At 37.1% G+C, this 18,842-nt stretch overlaps 2 protein-coding genes across 2 annotated transcripts; one reads left to right on the top strand and one right to left on the bottom strand.

The window, feature by feature from the left end:
* Window positions 1-270: 270 nt before the first annotated feature.
* On the top strand, window positions 271-6,584 carry LOC144643229 (sorting nexin-10-like). Its single transcript, XM_078502427.1, has 5 exons — window positions 271-488; window positions 792-872; window positions 1,001-1,110; window positions 1,340-1,441; window positions 3,391-6,584. Exons 1-5 carry the CDS (start codon window positions 459-461, stop codon window positions 3,758-3,760), a joined length of 693 nt encoding a protein of 230 aa, XP_078358553.1. The 5' UTR covers window positions 271-458; the 3' UTR covers window positions 3,761-6,584.
* Window positions 6,585-7,228: 644 nt separating this feature from the next.
* LOC144643232 (nicotinamide/nicotinic acid mononucleotide adenylyltransferase 1-like) lies at window positions 7,229-18,803 on the bottom strand. The gene is made up of 8 exons (XM_078502429.1): window positions 18,683-18,803; window positions 18,455-18,543; window positions 13,870-13,937; window positions 13,378-13,469; window positions 11,829-11,914; window positions 10,381-10,485; window positions 8,824-8,882; window positions 7,229-7,853 (listed from the first exon to the last, which is right to left on the bottom strand). Exons 1-8 carry the CDS (start codon window positions 18,771-18,773, stop codon window positions 7,757-7,759), a joined length of 687 nt encoding a protein of 228 aa, XP_078358555.1. The 5' UTR covers window positions 18,774-18,803; the 3' UTR covers window positions 7,229-7,756.
* Between the last annotated feature and the right edge of the window lie 39 nt (window positions 18,804-18,842).

Genomic DNA, 18,842 nt, shown 5'->3' with positions numbered 1-18,842 from the left:
TGGCCGTTGATACTATACAGAAAAGGTTTGCCTGTGAACTTCCACCATTTCGGGGAACAATTCCTGAGTTTTCCTAACTTTATAAACCAGCTGCTAAACCAAAATTCTTAAAATACGTTATTGCGTGCCTCTTGTTGGCCTCTTTTCGCTCATCACGATTTTACAAACAAAAAAAAAACATAGTCACGCTTTTTTGCAGTCATGAGTTGCGTTACAATAAAAATGCTGGCCAATCAAAGAACGGTAACTGTGCGTGACGCGCAACTTCAAACCTGTCATTCTTGAATGAATCACATGACAAGTCATGTGCCTACTTGTGTGTAAATTTCTTGCGTCACCCAAAACACACTGAAACCGGTAGTTCTCAGAATCGATTGCTCGGCCGCGGAATGAAACTACGATTTTTTCAGAATTTATATAGCTACATCCTCTCATAAGGGATAAAACATTACCACAAAATGACGATAACACCGAAAAAGAACTCAGAGGTAGGTTTCTCTGTGAGATCGTTCGTGGCTTTATTTTCCCGCCTATGTTGTAGTAAACCGCAAAGATGCGACGCAGCAAACTTTGTTTTCTTTCGCTTTGTATTTACAAAATATCCTCAGAGAAAATTATATTTGTTAGTCGCTTATGGCATTAAGAAAACTGAGCCTTAATTTGACAACCTATAAAGAACCTTGACGATCATTCGAAACAGACAGCAGGATCTCAGTTGTGTTGTGAAATAAAAACTCGTGATCAGGTACGTGGTAATAAGCTTACTGATCTCTTTGTTTTTATATTTCTAGATAGTGAAAGTGGACGTAAATAACCCTAAACTTCATATTTGCTCGGGCAACAAGTTTGTCGACTATGAGATCACAATTGAGGTAGGGATTTTGTTTTTTGGTGATACGAAAATTAAAAAGAATATTGCATTCCTGTCCTCGCGGGAAGAAGATATTGAATTTCAAACAAATACTTTACATTCTTTAATCAAACGCTTCTTTCTTTTCAGACTACCAATAAAGCTTTCTTCAGAAAATGTTCTAGTGTCAGGCGAAGATATTCAGATTTTTGTTGGCTCAGAGCAAAGTTATCCAGTACTGAGATAAATGGATTTGGAAGGTACAGCCCTGTGATTGATCTCGAAATTCTCTTAACCTTTTCACTGCATATCCAAAGTGCAATGGTCATGAGAGTTGAATACCAGATACTTTCAGGAACATTGCATGTCTTTGATGCCTGTGGGATCAATACTATTAAATATAATCTTTTTGTTGGGAGATTTTTTTGCCACTTCATTTGCAAAAAATTATTGTTTTTTTAATCTCCATCCCTAATCTTGTCTCATCAGGGAAAGAAGTATTCCAAGTCTGCCTCCGAAAAGTTATTTTAGTAGATTTAATAAAGAAGTGATTGATTCAAGACAGGAAGGATTGCGGGATTTCTTAAAAGAGTGAGTATCATGCTTGTTGTGAAAAAATCATTTCAATACAAAACTTTGGATGTTTGCGGGTTGCCTTCATGAAGATTGTGTAAGAGCAGGTCGATATTGTACTGTGGAGAAATTTGACTAGGCTGATTCAGACATGCTTTATATCATTCCCAAAATATTGAATTGTTTAAGTACACAGATCTGTGTTGCAAACCATAGTTTTTATTCTGAATTTTGCTGAATTGCACTGACAAGAGCAGTAGGTTTAAAGCTGTAAGACATGGCCCCCAAAAATGTATTCATATCTATTGAAAAAAATATTTTTTTAACATTCAGTGGAAAGCAGATATCACAAGTCAAAAGAAAAATAAATTATGGTATTTTTCTCCAAAGTTTCTGATGTCATTTCAGAATATTGAAAGCTCTGGTACAATTTTTACAAATTTGAAAGAAAGCTGAAACAAAAGATCATCTGACACCTATATTGAATTGGACAATGAAGATGACGGCAGTCATTGATGATTTTCAAGTCTTTCAATATCTTTTCAGCAAGGTGTTTACGATAACCAAATAGGCGGCAGCTGTCTGAGCAATATTATTTATTTTTAAATTGAGCTGAAGGCCAAAAAATTGGATTGGTCAGGCAATGGAAAAGGAAACATTTCATTTGAGTGAAACAAAAAAAATAAAAATACAGAGTTATTGCGCAGCAGACTCTTTTCTTGTGTGCTTTTAAAGTTTCATTCCTTTTTCTATCCCTTAAAATACTCTTATAAATAGAATACTCTGATATCTTGGTCCATGCAAATGTCTTTAAAATTCCTTTTAAATTCATCTAGTCTTGTTATAAAATATTAGTACATGTAATGGAGAAGGTATAATGAGGCCCCCACACTTCAATCTATATTTTCCTTTTGTCTTTTATTTGACCAACTAACCCTGCACTTCTGTTAGAAAAGAGCATGATGGGAAACAAAACCTTTACAGTCAACTCTCGTTATAGCGGACACGCTCGGGGCGTCGTTAAGTTCCGTTATAGCGAGAGTCCGTAATAGCAGGAGTCATTTCCAGTCAAACCTCTTTCGCCGGGGATCTGGATTTTGTCCGTAATAGCGAGTGTCCGTAATAGCAGGGTGTCCATAAGGCGAGAGTTGACTGTATATGGGAAGACCTAGAACAAAATACCCTAGGCTCAAATCTGTGCCGATAGTTCCAGTCACTGAAAGGCAATTTACACAACACAAATAGTTTGGTACAGACCTGTCAAAAAATCGGTAGGTCCATGGCCCCAAAACCACTAAACTGTTTCTCTACAAAAATGATTGGGTCTGGACTGATTTTCTGACAGGTCCGTATTCAAACCTTTCTGTCTTGTAAATGGCCTTTGAGTCTCAAAATATTAGTATTTTATTATCCAACTGCACTCAGCAGAGTTGGAGATTTACCGGTAGTTGCCATGGTGACATAAGCACGCACTACTAGTTCTTTGTTTTTCAAGATCAGTTAGATATTATTAAAAATCTTGTATTAGATAGTTTAAGTGTGTAGTATCGCTGTACTCGTCCTGTGGGCTCATCAAAATACAGCACAACTCATAAAAACATACAATGATATGAAACACTTCAACTGTCTAATAAGATTATATCCACTCTGATGTGCAGTGTGTGTCTGGCTAAACATGGCCATGTTCTTTTGGAAATCCACGAATCTGATTGGTTTTCCCATTGTTTTTTATTCACAGATAGAACACGATTGTGCATGTGTTGCTCTTTAAAGGGACAATTTTTTCTTAATAATATTTTAAACATAAAACTGCAATCCTTTTAGAGTTTCTCCTAAAACTATAATCATTAGACTACCTGCCCTTGTTTTCTTTGAGTGATAATCAACTCAGTTGTGCCTTGTTTACTATTTGCTCATAGAAAACTCGGCCTTGTAGTCTAATTGTTGAATATTGTTTTGTATTGCAGGATTGTAAAAGTCAATGACTTTCTTTCATTCGCTGGTCTTCACTTATTCCTACAAACACAACTTCCAATAGTGGAAATTGATGGATTTCTTGAAGGGAAGTACGGAGAGAATGCCTCTGTTGAGGAGTTAATAAACTCACAAGAACTTGCAAATGAGGAAGACAAAGCACTCCATGTATGTTCAAGTGAAGACTGCACATTGTTAACCTCATCTAACTGGGACATTACTTCAGCAGATAACATTTCAACTCATTCAGAGACAGATGAAATTAGTTCTGAGAAACATCTATCAGACAGTTACAGCAGTTCCTTGGGGTATCTTTCAAGCTCGGCAGAAAACAGCACTTTCATGTATACCATGTACAGATAGTTGCAGAAGGATAATATTACCTGAAGGAGCTGAGTCACGGTGTGTGACTTTGAAATAATTTCCCTGACTTTTTCAAGTTTGTCAGAACTTTTTAATCCATTTTGTGCATATCTGCTTAGGCAGTCTTGACACCATTATTTTTTGTTTCCTGTAAATTTGTTTTAACCATTTTCAATTGGTGTACAGTCGAATCCCGATAACTCGAACCTCCAAGGGAAATCGAAAAACGTTCGAGATATCGGGAGTTCGAGTTATCGAGGGTAAAATTAGTAAGAAAATGACCTGAAGGGGAATCGAAAAAAGTTTGAGTTACTGAGGGTTTGAGTTATCGGGATTCAACTGTATTTTGATAATTATTTCCATTTGGAACTATCTTGGAAACAACAAGATAAGTTATAAGAAACATTGGTACCCTATAAAACACCTTACCGTACCCAAATTCGCAAGTAGCCAATCAGAAGCGCGATCTACTGTCCTGATATCCTACGATATCAAGTCACTGACCTGATATGCCACCATATCACGGTCACTTTGAATTAAAGTAGTGTTTCCGTACGATGAATTGAAAAGAGGTTTTACCAATAAAACATAAATGAGTATTTTTAATTAGCTGGTGCTTACCGGTTGTAAAATGAGAAAAACTTTCCCGCCAAAACTAAACTTGAGCGCGCTCGCCAATTGCGCGATGTTTACCGACGAGTACTGAAACATTCACACTGAAACAACGAAGGCGGAGTCTCCAAATGTTTCGCTAAATTTGGATTTTGAAAATTTAGGGAATGAAACTCCAAACAAATGAGTAAAAAAATGTGAGAAGAGGACTTGATAAAAGTGTTGTAGACTAAACTGAAGTGTCAACAGAAGCAGGTCAACACATTTCGCACTACGTGTCTGGCAATCATGGCTTCAACAGAGCAAATAATATCACCGGATTTTTGGCTAAATTTGGGTACGGTAAATACCTAATAGTACCTTTTTGGTACGCTTCGGCGGCATATCAGGCTCGTTTGGTCTCGCCATGGGTATTTTGGCTCGACTGCGTCTCGCCAAAATACGAACCATGGCTCGACCAAACTCGCCTGATATGCCGCCGAAGCGTACCAAAAAGGTACGATTAGGTATAAATATCACAGAGATATTCATTGTGATACAAGTCATTATGTTGCAGAAACTGCAGCAACTTGCCACGCTACAAACAACTACTATTGCTAAGTCTGTGGGGTAGTAGATATATAGATGAAAGAGTAGGAATAATTACATGACTGTAAAGCAAACGACAACCCACTGACCTTAAAAATTCTGTGTGGAAGTTTCAGAAAGGGTTCTTCACAACACAATCTTGATTTTTCAGCAAGAAATTTGTAGTATAATTTATTATTATATAGTAATTATGCAATAATATTATCACTGTAAGTTATTCACAGCGGTTCATGTACAGAGATGCATATCTGAAATGAAGATAAATTATTATAATAATTAATTTTATTTTACAGTTCATGTACAGAGATACATATCTGGAAAAGAAGATAATTTTATTTTTAAAAGACAGTACTTTTCATACATTGTTATACAAAGAATTTATATAATTTATTACCAATGTTAGGTTTATTTATTGTTTCTAGAGCCAATACTTACATGTAAGTCATGAAATGTGGTTCTTACTTTCGAGTTTGTGAATAATTTCAAAAATTGCAACCATTCAGGTGAAAGCTACTAAGCAGTACTTTCATGTGATGTTGTTTATTTTAATTGAAAGTTTAAAAAAAATTGTCACACTTGTACGTTTTTGAGGGAAAGGGTTTTTTGCTAATGAATCTGAAAAAGACGTTAAAAAAAACAACTGAAACATTGCTATTTTTACTTTATTTTATTAAATGACAGGCTCCTTCAAGTGTTTAATAAAATTATTATCTCTTTGCAATATATTGAACTAGCAGCTAAGGGTACTTTTGTTTATAAAGACAGGCAAATAAGGCATAATGGGTGAGAGAAAGACCCAAATGTCTCATTTGAATGCCACTTAGCTTTTCACATAAAGTACTCACAACTACACAAAGTGACAATGGGATGTGCTATTTGATAACAGTATTGCTCTGATAATTACAAGACATTCCTTGATAAGTAATAGTAATTGGACCGAATGGAGTACAATTCAGGGAGTAATCGGGCGAGTTATTTCGCGAGGACGATTTGAAGTTACGAGCACGGTTACCGGTACTCCCTGAATTGTACGACACGAGGTCTAATTACTAATTAATCATATTAATAACAAAATTTGAGGTTAGGAAGGCTTTGAAAACCGTTTTTGTGAGAAAAAAGGTCAATGGTAAATTCAACTGGTTGTACAAACAGTGGGAAAACAGCAAAAAAGAACCCATTTACATGCGCGTGATTGACGCGCGAATGGCGTAGGTGTCCAATTACAGGTATCCAATTTGAAGTTGTTCAAATCGGATACCTGTAATTGGACACCTATGTGATTGCGCGCAGATTACGCGACAAATAGGCGCGCGCAGAACCAACCAAAATCAAGAATTTTGTTATAGATACGATTAATAAAATAATTATCGCAGTTCCAAAATAATGTACAAAATTTATTTTTCCAAAAAAAATGTCTCTTAGCCTCATTCAAAAGCCACAGGACTAATTTAACAAAATTAATAGTCCACTTATTCCCATTTCTTACATTGAGGATGTGACGAGAGTAGATAGATACTATATTCTTGTACTACCCACATTTCTTTTGAATTCAAAATTCTGATATTTGTCTAAAGAAATGTCCTTTTCTAATGGCTAACTTGCAGAAAGCTACTAATTCACACAACAGCACACCATTGTATTTTTTGTCTTGCAAATAAAACGTCTAATTTTTCAATTTTCTTCAGTGTTGGCTTTTTCTTTAATGCTCATCTTTGGCCAATAAACATCATTCACCAAGCTTAGTCAACTCTCCAAGTTAAGACCATTTTTGTTGCCATGGCAACTAAAATTTTGGAGCTGGCGACTAAATTGGAACCGAAGTCGCCAGACTGGCGAAAAAAATTGAGAAGAAGGATTGAAAGCGTGAGTTAATTTAGCAACTAAAATTATTTTAAATTGGCAACCAAACTAGAGCGTCGGTGGCCAAATGGCCACTCCACTAACGAAAAAAAATAAACTTGGAGGGTTGTTTGTTGGTCAGTATTGAAGAATCTTGACCATTTTCGTAAACCGACCTCACTGTATTTGAACAGTGGAGAGGGACAGGGGGTCTGAACCTCTCGTCTCCCGTGCCTTTTCCTCCCGCTTCCCTTTTTTTTCTCCTGCCCCTTTCTGAATCTGTTCTCTTCTCTTTGTTACGTATCTACTGCAAAATATAACAAAATGTTGTGACATTTTTCTTGTTTTCTCCTGATTCCCATCACCTTTAGAATCCCACTTCCTGTCCCTTTTCTCCTGGGCTACCCCCCTGTCCCCTTCCCCCCCCCCCCCACTGAACAAAGTTTGCTGCATCACTAAGCAAGTGAAACACAATAGTTGATTAATAACGGGCAATTGATAAAGGTAAAACCACCGCAGTGAAATTGGAAAAGCTGACATTTTGAGCATTAGCCCACTGATAATTATTAAAGCATTTACCAGGGATGTCGCTAAGGGCCAGCTGCCGGCTAATTTCACCGGCTGAAAGACAACTTAAATCCGGCTGAAATTTTACATGAAAACAAAGACTAAGGTAAACTTTTACAGCTGGCAAGGCCAGAAAACCCAGCTGGGCTTGATGTTGAGCCAGCTTAGTGTTTTCTTAGCTTCATCCCTGATTTACACTTATCAATTTCCAGTTAATAACCATGTGTCTTAATGCATCTGGTCTTTGCTCATCACCTTAGTCAAAACATTCCTATAATTCCCATACTGACATATTAAATAGATCATAAAATTATTACTGAACTTCCTCACTAACAATGGATACAGGAAAATTGGAAAAATAGATTACCGGTACTAACTTAAAAATATTTGTCACTTTGTTGAAAGATAGAGTTTATGCCTTTTTATGTAATCAATTACAGGGTCTGGAACCAAATACTTCACACTTTCATCTCTTCTTATAGCTCTCCTGAAAAGAAAAAATGCTTGTTTATTTTATGCTCTTAGGGTGGATTTTTAATTTTCATTGAAACCAGTTTGATTTTTACTTAAATTCATTGTCTTATATTATCATAATCTAAAACAAAGGAAAATAACCAAAGAAACGGGTTTAAAAAAATTTCAACCAAAGATAACTTTAAACCACAATAAATTATATGGAAGTTGTATATTTGTAATACTGATTAAGATAGTGCTAGTCCAAAAAAAAACACTGACATAGAACATTTTTAAATTCAGACAAGCAACACTGGATCCCCCTGGCATTGATAGCCCCAGTTGGATAAATCACCATCCATCCATCAAACAATTGGGGCCTGGAATTACCTGTGCCATAATATTTATCAAAAAAGCAAACAATTCAATTTCTTATACATACCCATGTATGTTACCGTGTGCTGTGGTTCAATTTTACCCTTGCTAAAATTTTGTATCTTCCTTTGTTCTGGTGTATATAATAGTTTATGATAGTCAATATAAAACAAACTTAAAGATGATTTCCAGTCCGTACTGCGCAATCTCCGCCTGCAATTATGTTTGTGAGTCTCACAAACAGAAGAATGTTTACTTGCAAAAATAAAAATTCCGGGACAAAACTTACCTTTTTCTTCATTGTTAATGCCAGATATCCTTGCAAAACAATAATAACGAGTAAAAGAAGCTCGATGGTATTTTAAACGGACGTTTTAGCTCATCGTGAATTCTTGAACGAAACGATGCGTAATGGCGATCTAAAAAACTTCATGTACGCTATCACCGAAGTGTAACGTTTCAACGAATTCAAAACAAAAATGAAAACAAACCCTGAGTCTGCGCAGTACGGACTGGAAATCATCTTTAAGGAAAAATACCAGATTGTACCAACTTGGGTAAAATTGAACCACCACATATGCATTGCAGACCTTTTTTTTCTTATAAAGAGCACAAAGCTAAAACATTACCTTATCTTTGTAGCACTAACATCATTTGTAATCCACTCTGTGACTATGTGAATGTTATCCTGTGGAACATCACAAAGCAATAAGTATAAGAAGTATTTTCTAAAAGTGATAATAGTTTTAACATTATCATATCCCTATAAGTGAGAGTAATTTTTGTAAATTTCTTTCAGATTTGTGTTATTTATTATCTGTTTCTATTTCCATTTTATATTCATTTTAGATAGTTCAAGTTACTCCGGTAGGTGTCCCCTATTGTCAATTGCAATGTGTCTACAGTTACCATGGACCAAAGCTGTCATTTATAAAATTTCCAGGGTTGGAAACTAAAATTTCAGAACACTCGCCGTCTGGGCGAGTGACCTTCAATTTGCACTCGCCCAGATCAGTTTTCACTCACCCAGTCTCCTCCATTAAAAAAGGAAAATTTAGCCCCCCTCCCACCATGAATAATGAAATGAACAACTTTTTGATACTCATCGTGCCACCATAGTGGTCGATCACGATACAGACTGCAATGAAAAGTCGCCGAAAAATAGAGCTTACTCCACAATAAAAACGCGAGCACACTTCCATCAAAAGTTGAAACACAGTTTAATCTGATATGTATTCCCAAATACTTGTACTTTGCAAGCAAATAGCTTTGATGGAGATTTCAAAATGTTGGTAATTATCGGCTTATGGACGGTGTGGATTATTTTAAAGTGGAAAGTGATATGATAAATCATACTCGCCAAACTGGGCGAGTGATCCGTGATTTGTACTCGCCTGCCAGTTTTCACACATGCCTGGGCGAGTGGGCGAGCACTAATTTCCAACCCTGATTTCTGTCTTAAATTTCTCAAAATTTTCTACTTGCAAGGCAAAATTAAGACAGTTTCAGAAAAATGACAAGGTTTGTACCCACAGGTGCATTATTGTTTTCCACCTAGTTGGTCACTTCCCTCTGCATAACCTTTCCTACAAAATTAATGCCTTGCACATTTTTGCTTCAAATGCTTCCAAGTACAAACTTTGAGGCAAGAAAACGAAAGGATACATTGGAATTTTGCATTTTGCCTGCTGTGAATACTCAGACTGATGTCCCACTGCAGAAATCTGTTCACTCAAAAATCCAACATTATTGTTCCAATATGTTTCATGCACACTGAATATATCAAATGTCAAATATATTATTTGAACTGCAGGTGAATGATTTGTAACACATAAAAGGTAACCACAGTTATGTAGACTACACAACTCAGGCAGTTGAAAAAAGAATACTGCTTTAACAGTATTCGAACCCATGACCTCTTCAATACCAACACTACCAACCTAGCTATCAAGCCAACAGGGAGCTGGTCACTTTGTTTGTTTGTAATGCCGTACCCATAGAAGATTACAAATTACTTAAACAAAACTAACATTACTTACAATACTAAAATTAACTACATTACTTACAGTTACTTACAGTATAAGAAAACATTGTTAACAATACTGACAATACCTTATATCCTAATAAAAGACTGGTGTTACCTACCATATTAACATTACTTAACTTACAATACTATCTTTACTTACTTTGTACTTTGTAAGAACATCTGACTCATAGATGAAAGATTCGGGGTTTGATCCGACTCGAGATATGACAACAAGACCATGATCTTTGCCTACAAATTTTTCAATCTGTTGACAGCAAGAGGTATGGACAAAAATCAACACCAAAAGAACTTAACAATAGCTTTAAAAAAGACATGCATAAATCTGGATGCAACAAAACCACACAGAAAAAAATAAAGCAACTGGTTTTCACTGTCACGCAATCAAAAAATTAATTCGAAACCATTCAACTACAGAAGCTATGAATTTCAAATATTATAGACGATAAATAGATAAACAATTTCTCCAAGTTTCAGATCTGTGCGGTGTACCGTTCGCGAGTTATTTGCCTAACCTTTCCACGCAAATTTATAAAGCTTAGTATGGAGATGCCATAACTGTGTCCTTCCGAGGGACACAAATATGGCCGCCATGATGTCAGAGAAACTATCTGGAACTCAATTCAGTTTACAACAGCGGCAATCTTTGGCTCATGAGCTAGTACAGTTTCACATAAACACCACTTATTATATCTGAAATGTTCAATCTGCTGAAAATGGAAAGGAAAGGCCTTTTTTCAAACAAAACAGCTTTGTCACGGCACTCAGCTTGATGTAACATACGACGGAGAACTCAAATATTCAAAATGCTCTGTTTAAAAAACGAATGACACTATCGATCTGGAAATTTGAAAAAAAAAAATTTTTAGTTTATCTCACGTCTAATGACAACGAAAATTTAGTAGGCCTAGTGAATTTTGATTTCAGAATTTTATGACGTAACATGAAAACCAAGAATTGGGGTAGGAAGTTGAGGATTTTCATGGGAAAAAAATGGGATGGGATGCCAAATCATAACAGGTTAACCCAGCATTTCTTTTCTGGGTTATGACCCAACAGAATTTGTTGGACTATCGTATTACTATAACCATAATTATTGGAAATAATTTGAAATCAAGCCACTGCAAACTCTTCACAGTTGCAAATTTCAACAGGTTGGTAACAAAATCATCCTTCAGTTAGCTTTTTGCCTAGGGGAAGGGGGGAGGGGGTCTACTCAACATAGTTTAATACAGGAAGGCTCTGCCCCAAGGTCCAACCCCTTACCCTTTTTTATATGATTTTGACAGAAAAGGTCACCCTTTCATATACCTTATATGCCTTTTGCATACCTACTTAAGAACACTGCATCCCTTTTCTAAACCCTTGGAATGAGTACAGCCACAAGGTGCATCTTCTTGAATTATTTTAATTGAAGGCCCTTTTAAATATCTTAACAACAGATTTCCCTACTCTTTCACATACTTCAACTTGTGAAATCCCTACCCTTTTATATACCTGAAGGCCGAAACAGGTACCCCTTTCGGCAGAGCCTCCCCATATAGGCCATTATAGGGAGTTGCCCCTCCAGGGGGGCTTTTTGCAACTTACATCTTTATCTGCCCACAGATCTGGAACAGCAAACGACTCCAAAAGATCAGCACCACAAAGTAACTTTACTACTGGAGGAGTGGAACCTAAACAGATGAAATGAAAATACAGTCGACTCCCGATAACTCGAACCTTCAAGGGAAATTGAAAAAGTTTCGAGTTATCGGGAGTTCGAGTTATCGAGAGTTGAGAAAAAATGACCGGAAATAAGGGAAAAAAAACGGTGTTAACTGTTTTTCAATTCATACAGTGTACGTTTTAATCAAATTTGATTATAGTATTGAAAAGTCGAGTGAAAATGAAATAATACATTTCTAAATAACTGTATCAATCGTAACGTAATGTGAAAGAAAGCAACGCAGCAGGAGAAGTCTGGGTAATGCGAACTTCGCAGGTTTCAAAGAGAACAACGTCCGGCGGGGCCACTGTTATAGAGTTCAAGCGATTTACTTTCAATACGCCTTGACGCTTTTCAACTAATCACTATCAACTATCCTTGAAAGTTTTCTATGGTGGACTTGAAAGAATTGGTATCAACCTCCATCAACAAACCAAACATCTGTAGCACGTCAATGGCGTGGCACAGTTCGTGTTTTGAGGGGCATTTCGGGGCTGCTCTACTCGCGTACGTATTAATTTCAAAAGAAAGTCGGTGTTTTTGACTACAGTACACTGTTTCTTGTGACTTGTCACGTATTGACAGACATGGTTCGAGTTTTCGAGAGTAAAAATATATAGAAAATGACCTGAAGGGAAACGAAAGTTGGTTCGAGTTAGCGGGAGATTCGAGTTATCGAGGGTTCGAGTTACTGGGGGTAAAATTACAGTAAATGTATGATGGAAATCCAGGGGAAATCGACTTTGGTTCGAGTTAGCGCGAGGTTCGAGTTAGCGAGGGTTCGAGTTATCGGGAGTCGACTGTACCGTAAAATCGTGTTTATAAGCCCTGGGCTTACACAACTTCGTAAGGGGTTTTGGGTGGACTTATAAACAGGAGGGCTTATCAGTGGAAGAAAAAGGTTGTTTCGAGAAGAAGCTGAAGCAGTGTTGATCAAAATATGTTTTACAATAACTAAAGTTACCCGTAAACTGGTTTTGAATTAAGCTTAAAATGTCATCATAATAAATCAAATTCATTTCAATATTTGGGACAATATTTGTCTATGTTATAATGGTTTTATTTTATAGTTGGTTTAAATTTTTCAAACCAGTTTGATTTTTCATTGTCTCATTCATTATCATAATCTGAAACAAAGGGAAATAAAAATCTAACTGGTTTAAAAAATTTTCAACCAAAGATAAAATTAAACCACAACATCTGTAGACAGGTAGATGGGTCTATAACCGGGGGGCCTATAACCGGGATTTTACAGTACCCGTATATCAAATGACACAACATGATTGTATTCTTTGAAGTCCTAGGCTATTCACGACCATTTGCTATTCTCTATTCAGGTTTTCCAGACACCCCTGTTATCACCACACAATTTTTTATAAACTTGCTATCTTATTGTTTCTATGTTGCTGCAATATTTTTAATAGTAATTACCTGGAAATTTCTTAGCAACATCCTCTGTCACATGATCTAGAACCTTGGCTGTCCGTGACCAACAATCAAGTTTACTTTCCCAGCTATCTACACTGTCCATAAAAAAATAATTATCAGAAAGACTCGGTGGGAGACCGGGAGAAAAGGGGTGGGAAGCGGGAGAAGAGGGAGCGGGAAGTGGGATTTCTAAGGTGGCAAGACCTGGGAGAAAACAAGAAAAATTTCGCAATGTTTTGTTATATTTTGCATTTAGATATGGGACAAAGTGAAGGGCACCACTATGGAAAGGGGCGGGAAGTGGGAGTGAAAGGTACGGCAAGCGGGAGTAAGAGGTACGGGAAGTGGGAGTAAAAGGTACGGGAAGCGGGAGCAAGAGGTATGGGAGGTGGGAGGTTCAGACCCCCTATCCCCACCCACAGTATACCCAGCACTACAGATGTAGTGATTGATAAAAACCTGGCCATAAAGAATGAAAAAGAACAAACTTGTTACCTTATCCAGTCTGATGTTTGAACTCCCAGCTTACACATTTCAACTCTGTGCTCTGAATTAACAAGGTCCTAATAAGTAATACATGACACAGAGCAGAAAGATAATTAAAGTAAGCTACACAATGAGCACTACTAGATGCGACACTATAATAATAATAATAATGTGTCTTTACATGTATTTCATTGGGAGGCGCGGTGGCCTAATGGTTAGCGCGCTCGACTCCGAGTCGAACGGCCCGGGTTCAAGGCCTGGCCGGGGCGCTGCGTTGTGTTCTTGGGCAAGACACTTTGCTCTCACAGTGCCTCTCTCCACCCAGGTGTATAAATGGGTACCGGCGAATTTACTGCTGGGGGGTAACCCTGCGATGGACTAGCATCCCATCCAGGGGGGAGTAGCAATACTCCTAGTCGCTTAATGCTACGGAAACCGGGATAAGCTCCGGCTGTATGGGCCTCATGGCTCGGAGACAGACTTTACCTTTTACTTATGTATTTCAGTTTCTAAAATAATGTGTTATCAAAATGCTTCATGTTGCAGATTTTTGAATTCTTTCCACTATGTTGTTGCTAAATTTATTTTCAATATTTCCTGTTTATGACAAAACAAAAAATATTAATTATTTTACTATGCCTTTCAAGAACATGCTTGCAAACTTTGCTCAAGTCAATGGTTACGCTTCTTGTTTCTGTCAATCATCTATATAGCAGACATTTAATCCAGTTCAAAAGGACATGTCTGTCCAGTTGTGGTTGGGGACAGGAAGGAGAGGACCCTGGGAAGAGGTTGCCAAGTACTTACCGTTTCATATTGATACATCCTTTTTTACAGTAAAAATAACCTTTTCATATACCTTCTATAGTTCAAAATGGTACCCTAACATTTGTCCAAAGACAACTGTATCCCTTTTCAAACCCAGAATCTTTCAAGTATGTATGTCCAAGATATTCGAAGATCTTTCTAAATATTTTCCTAAATGACAGTTTTCGCTATCCTTTCCAATACTTCAATTCATGTAATCCCTTTCCTTTTCAAAAACCTCCAGATTGAAGAATGAAGTAGGTGCCTCTATTTCCTAGGGGGGTACTCGGGATTTAAAGTAACAGGGATGATAGAAGGATTTTTTGGGGTTTGAATTTTTTCGATTCCGGGATTTTTTTGGGTAGGAAAACTTGGCAAGTATTTTTTTTATTGAAGTAGGTTTTTGGGGGGTATTTAAAATGATCTTAAGATTTGTGGTAGTGCTTTGGCTGCATAGTTCTGCAAATAAAGTACAAACAAACGTGTTTTGCTGTCGATTTCTTGGGGGTTATTTTTTGTTAAGGGATTTTTTTGGGTTTTGGTGTAAGCCCTAGGGCCTGGCGCACGCTACTGGTGTACACGACCGTAACAGCACGATATTCGTGCTTCGGCGAATTGCACGGTTTGTGTGCATAAAAACAATTTAGGCACGGCTTGGGCACAGTTTAGGCACAGTTCATGCACAACTTACGCACGGTTCAGGCACGGTTCAGGCACGATTTAGGCACGGTTCTGGCACGATTTGGGAACCCTGTAGGCACAGAGTATGCATATTTTACGCCAGATTTCAATGCATTGTGAATGTACTACAATAACGAAGTTAAAGATTTTCTCAGCGCATTTTAATTGATAAAATGTCGAAGACGATAGCGTTAAGAATGCGTTTCGATTTTTCTTCTTTTTCACTGAATGAAAATTTTTCCTAACACCTTGGAACAGGTTGTGAAAGTGGCAAAAAAATAAAGAATGTTTGTACGTGCTATCAGACTCACGATTGCTTCAATTCATGATCTTGCTAGCAAATATTTCATTGCGTGACAAGCAGCTTGTACTGAATATACAAGCCAACAGGATAGGTACTTGTATACCTGCCAACTTTTTCTGAGTCAAAGGCGTGAGATTTTTATCCTGAGAGTACCAGGATTTTCGAAGACGATACGACAATGTCCAAAGTTTTCTGATGACGTCCAAAGTATTCCGAAGACGTTCCGAACATATCCCGATCGCAAGGTGTGGATGTGTTTTGCTAAACACGACCTCGTTTCCAATGCTTTTTTTGGTCAAAACTCTGCGATGTCATTTTCATGAGTTTTCGTTTCTCACATTGGCTTGAGATTACATTTTTTTTGGAAGTGTGTTGTTTGTGGTTGTTAAAACTCAAATTTTTCGACTAGGCGTGAGAATTGGTTCATAAGTGTGAGTTGGCGTGAGATCGAAGTTTTCAACTCGCAGGCGTGAGACTCACGCCTAAGGCGTGAGAGTTGGCAGGTATATACTTGGTGATTTCCATTTTCCAGACCATTAAAACTCGATCGCTGTGGCTTTTTACCTCGTAACAGCATTGAACTACCATCACAATTTCTGTTACATAATTGTACATTTAACTGGAAAACTTGTTTTACACAACAACGAAATCGTAGAACTGCATTTGCATGCTTGCTAGACGAGCCCTAGACGAAGTGTCTGTGTTGACAGACTTTGTTGACTTAACTTTAATGCAATTACAGACTGGCCAATCAGAAGCTTTGGTTCTCACGGTTGAAAGTATAAACCTTGAGAAGAAAAGTCCGGCTGGTGTGGTTCATTCTGTTGAAGCAGAGAGGAATATCGCCCTGTTTTCCTTTGGTTCATGATTTATGCAAGCTTATTAGTTGAGACTTTGAGACTTCTGATTGCAAAAATTTATTTCAATAGAACAAGCATAACTATCATTTTACAACATTAAAAAGACAAGAACTCGATTTGTGCTTCATTTGACTTCAGCGGTTGACCTTCACAACGTAACTTTGGCTGCATAAAAAACAGTTACAAAGAAAGTAATTCATCCTTTCGTACTGAGCTTTCTTTTTTTCCGTGAAGGATGGGCACATCTACCCGCAATTGCAAGTTGTAGATCTTTAGTAAATAAATAAACTCTAAGGTAAGCAATTGATTTGTATCTTTTGACTTCTTTCTATGTAGTTTTCTAATCTGATCACTTTTCATTTTATTATAAATTTACTTTAAGTTAACAATTTAATAAACTTACCTTGTCTTGAAACTGAAATTTGATTTCGGGCAGAACTCTTGTTGAGAAATTTTCTCTTGCACGATTTAGGTTTTGGTACAGTTCAGGCACAGTCTAGGCACGATTCTGATAAGTTTAGGCACAGTTTATGAACGGTTTAAGCACGGTTTGGGCACAGTTTAGGCACACTTTAGGCACACTTTAGGCACAGTTTATGCACAGTTTAGGCACGGAAAAGAGCGTTTTTGTGTTTAGGAAACGATGGTCTAAATCGAAAATCTAGTATTATTTTGAAAAGGGATTGTATAATCTCGGCAAAGCTATGACTGACAAAAAGCTGATTTTATGTCAATTAGAGATATGGTGTTTTTGAAACACAAAGATAAGTGGATAGAAAGAACAAGCGAGTTTTAGAATGCACGTTTCGGTGAAAACGAATACATCATCTTGTGGGTCGCAAAAGTGATCAGGTGAAAAAAAGGTCCTCAGCTTTTTATAAGGTGAGCTTTTTTTCAAGATTCAGAATGTACATAGGTTAAAGATTCTCTCTAGGAAGTTTTATCACTGTATTCCTTACTAAAGTCGAGAAATCCTAAATGTGCCTATGTTAGACCGTAAATGTTACGCGCCATGTCAAAAAAAGCCGTTTTCAACAGTGTTTTTTTTAATTATTTTTCGCCAAGATACACTTTAAAAAGAAAATAAGTCTTCCAGAAGAAATTTCTTTGATAGTTTAAAATTGTGTTCAAATCTTAACAAAATCCAATTTGGACAGCTTAACTACAGCATTTTAAAGTCAAATTTACAGCACTGATCACCAGTAGCGTGCGCCAGGCCCTAGGGATTTTTTTGGATCTTGATTATGACCCCATTGGATCATCCCCGTCACTTAACATCCCGAGTACCCCCCTGGGCTCTATTTTGGCCTCTGGAGCCTTCTTGTATAGCCCTCTCAGTAAGAACCCCCTCCCCCTCCCTCTAACAGGGTACCTCCTCAAACTTTGCTAACAGTGCTCGACATTGTGGTGTCTACCCCCCCCCCCCCCAGCGAAAGAGATGTGTGCACTGGATCAATTGCAAGTCACTTAATAGAATAGAGCACTTGAGTATACATTTTGAATTTAATAATAAATTATTGAGTTATATATACAGTATATCACAGTGCTAGTGGGAGGATTACTTGATAATGGGAGGGGCTTATAAAAGTGCGAGGCTAAGTATAAAGCTAGACTGGAACATTTCAATGGTACCTCCATGAATTATAATTTTTACCCTGATAAAAATAAAATTAAAAAAAAAAAAAAAACACAGACAAACTATATAAAATAAGTTATATTATTTTATTTGCGTTGATTTTTTTTTTAACTCAAGCTCTTTGAATCCTGAATGATTATTTATTCTGGAGCAGGAACCAGCTGCAATAATAGGTGTTTTGGGCAAATATTTAATAAAGAAAATGCAAATACCTTAGCTTAGGCTTAATTTAGTTGCTATTCAAACAAATAATAAATTAACGTTGTTGACAAAAGACGAAACCTCAAAATTTCACAATTCACTAACCTTCTTCTTGTATGCATCGTTCACCGGCGAAATAATTCCTTGTACCACCGTATAAAGTCCTGTTTTATGAAGAGCATCGCGAGCTATTTCTGCAGAAAATTTTAAATCATCAGGAAAAAGCTCAGAGCTTTATACATTGATTGATCGACAGGAGAAAAAACCGGAAACAGGCAAAGAAAAGTAAGTGGCAAATAAAGCATATTAAATTCTTCAAAATCTTATCGTTACCAAACATCCTTAGATGAAGAAAAGTGATAGGATTAAAAGATCCGCAACTCAATAAGACGACCCTAGTCTTGGAAGCAGTTACTGCCGCCATCTTGTTTTTAGAACGCTAATCGATACTAAAATATCGATTACCTTATTCTTGGTTGCCCCTAGTTACACC

This window comes from Oculina patagonica, chromosome 2 (genome assembly GCF_052425735.1).
Source record: "Oculina patagonica isolate OP01 chromosome 2, crgOcupat, whole genome shotgun sequence".
Lineage (NCBI taxonomy): Eukaryota > Metazoa > Cnidaria > Anthozoa > Scleractinia > Oculinidae > Oculina > Oculina patagonica.
The sequence above is the reverse complement of the archived record's forward strand: the minus strand, read 5'-3'. Positions and strand labels throughout refer to the sequence as shown.

Excerpts from the sequence above, each read along its gene's own strand:
- LOC144643232 (XM_078502429.1), bottom strand. The coding sequence starts at position 18,773 with ATGGCGGCAGTAACTGCTTCCAAGACTAGGGTCGTCTTATTGAGTTGC. Across the intron at positions 11,915-13,377 it reads TGTTGCTAAGAAATTTCCAG|GTTCCACTCCTCCAGTAGTA; the intron begins GTAATTACTATT and ends TCATCTGTTTAG. Across the intron at positions 10,486-11,828 it reads ATCTGTGGGCAGATAAAGAT|ATTGAAAAATTTGTAGGCAA; the intron begins GTAAGTTGCAAA and ends TGCTGTCAACAG.
- LOC144643229 (XM_078502427.1), top strand. The coding sequence starts at position 459 with ATGACGATAACACCGAAAAAGAACTCAGAG. Across the intron at positions 489-791 it reads CACCGAAAAAGAACTCAGAG|ATAGTGAAAGTGGACGTAAA; the intron begins GTAGGTTTCTCT and ends TTATATTTCTAG. Across the intron at positions 873-1,000 it reads ACTATGAGATCACAATTGAG|ACTACCAATAAAGCTTTCTT; the intron begins GTAGGGATTTTG and ends CTTTCTTTTCAG.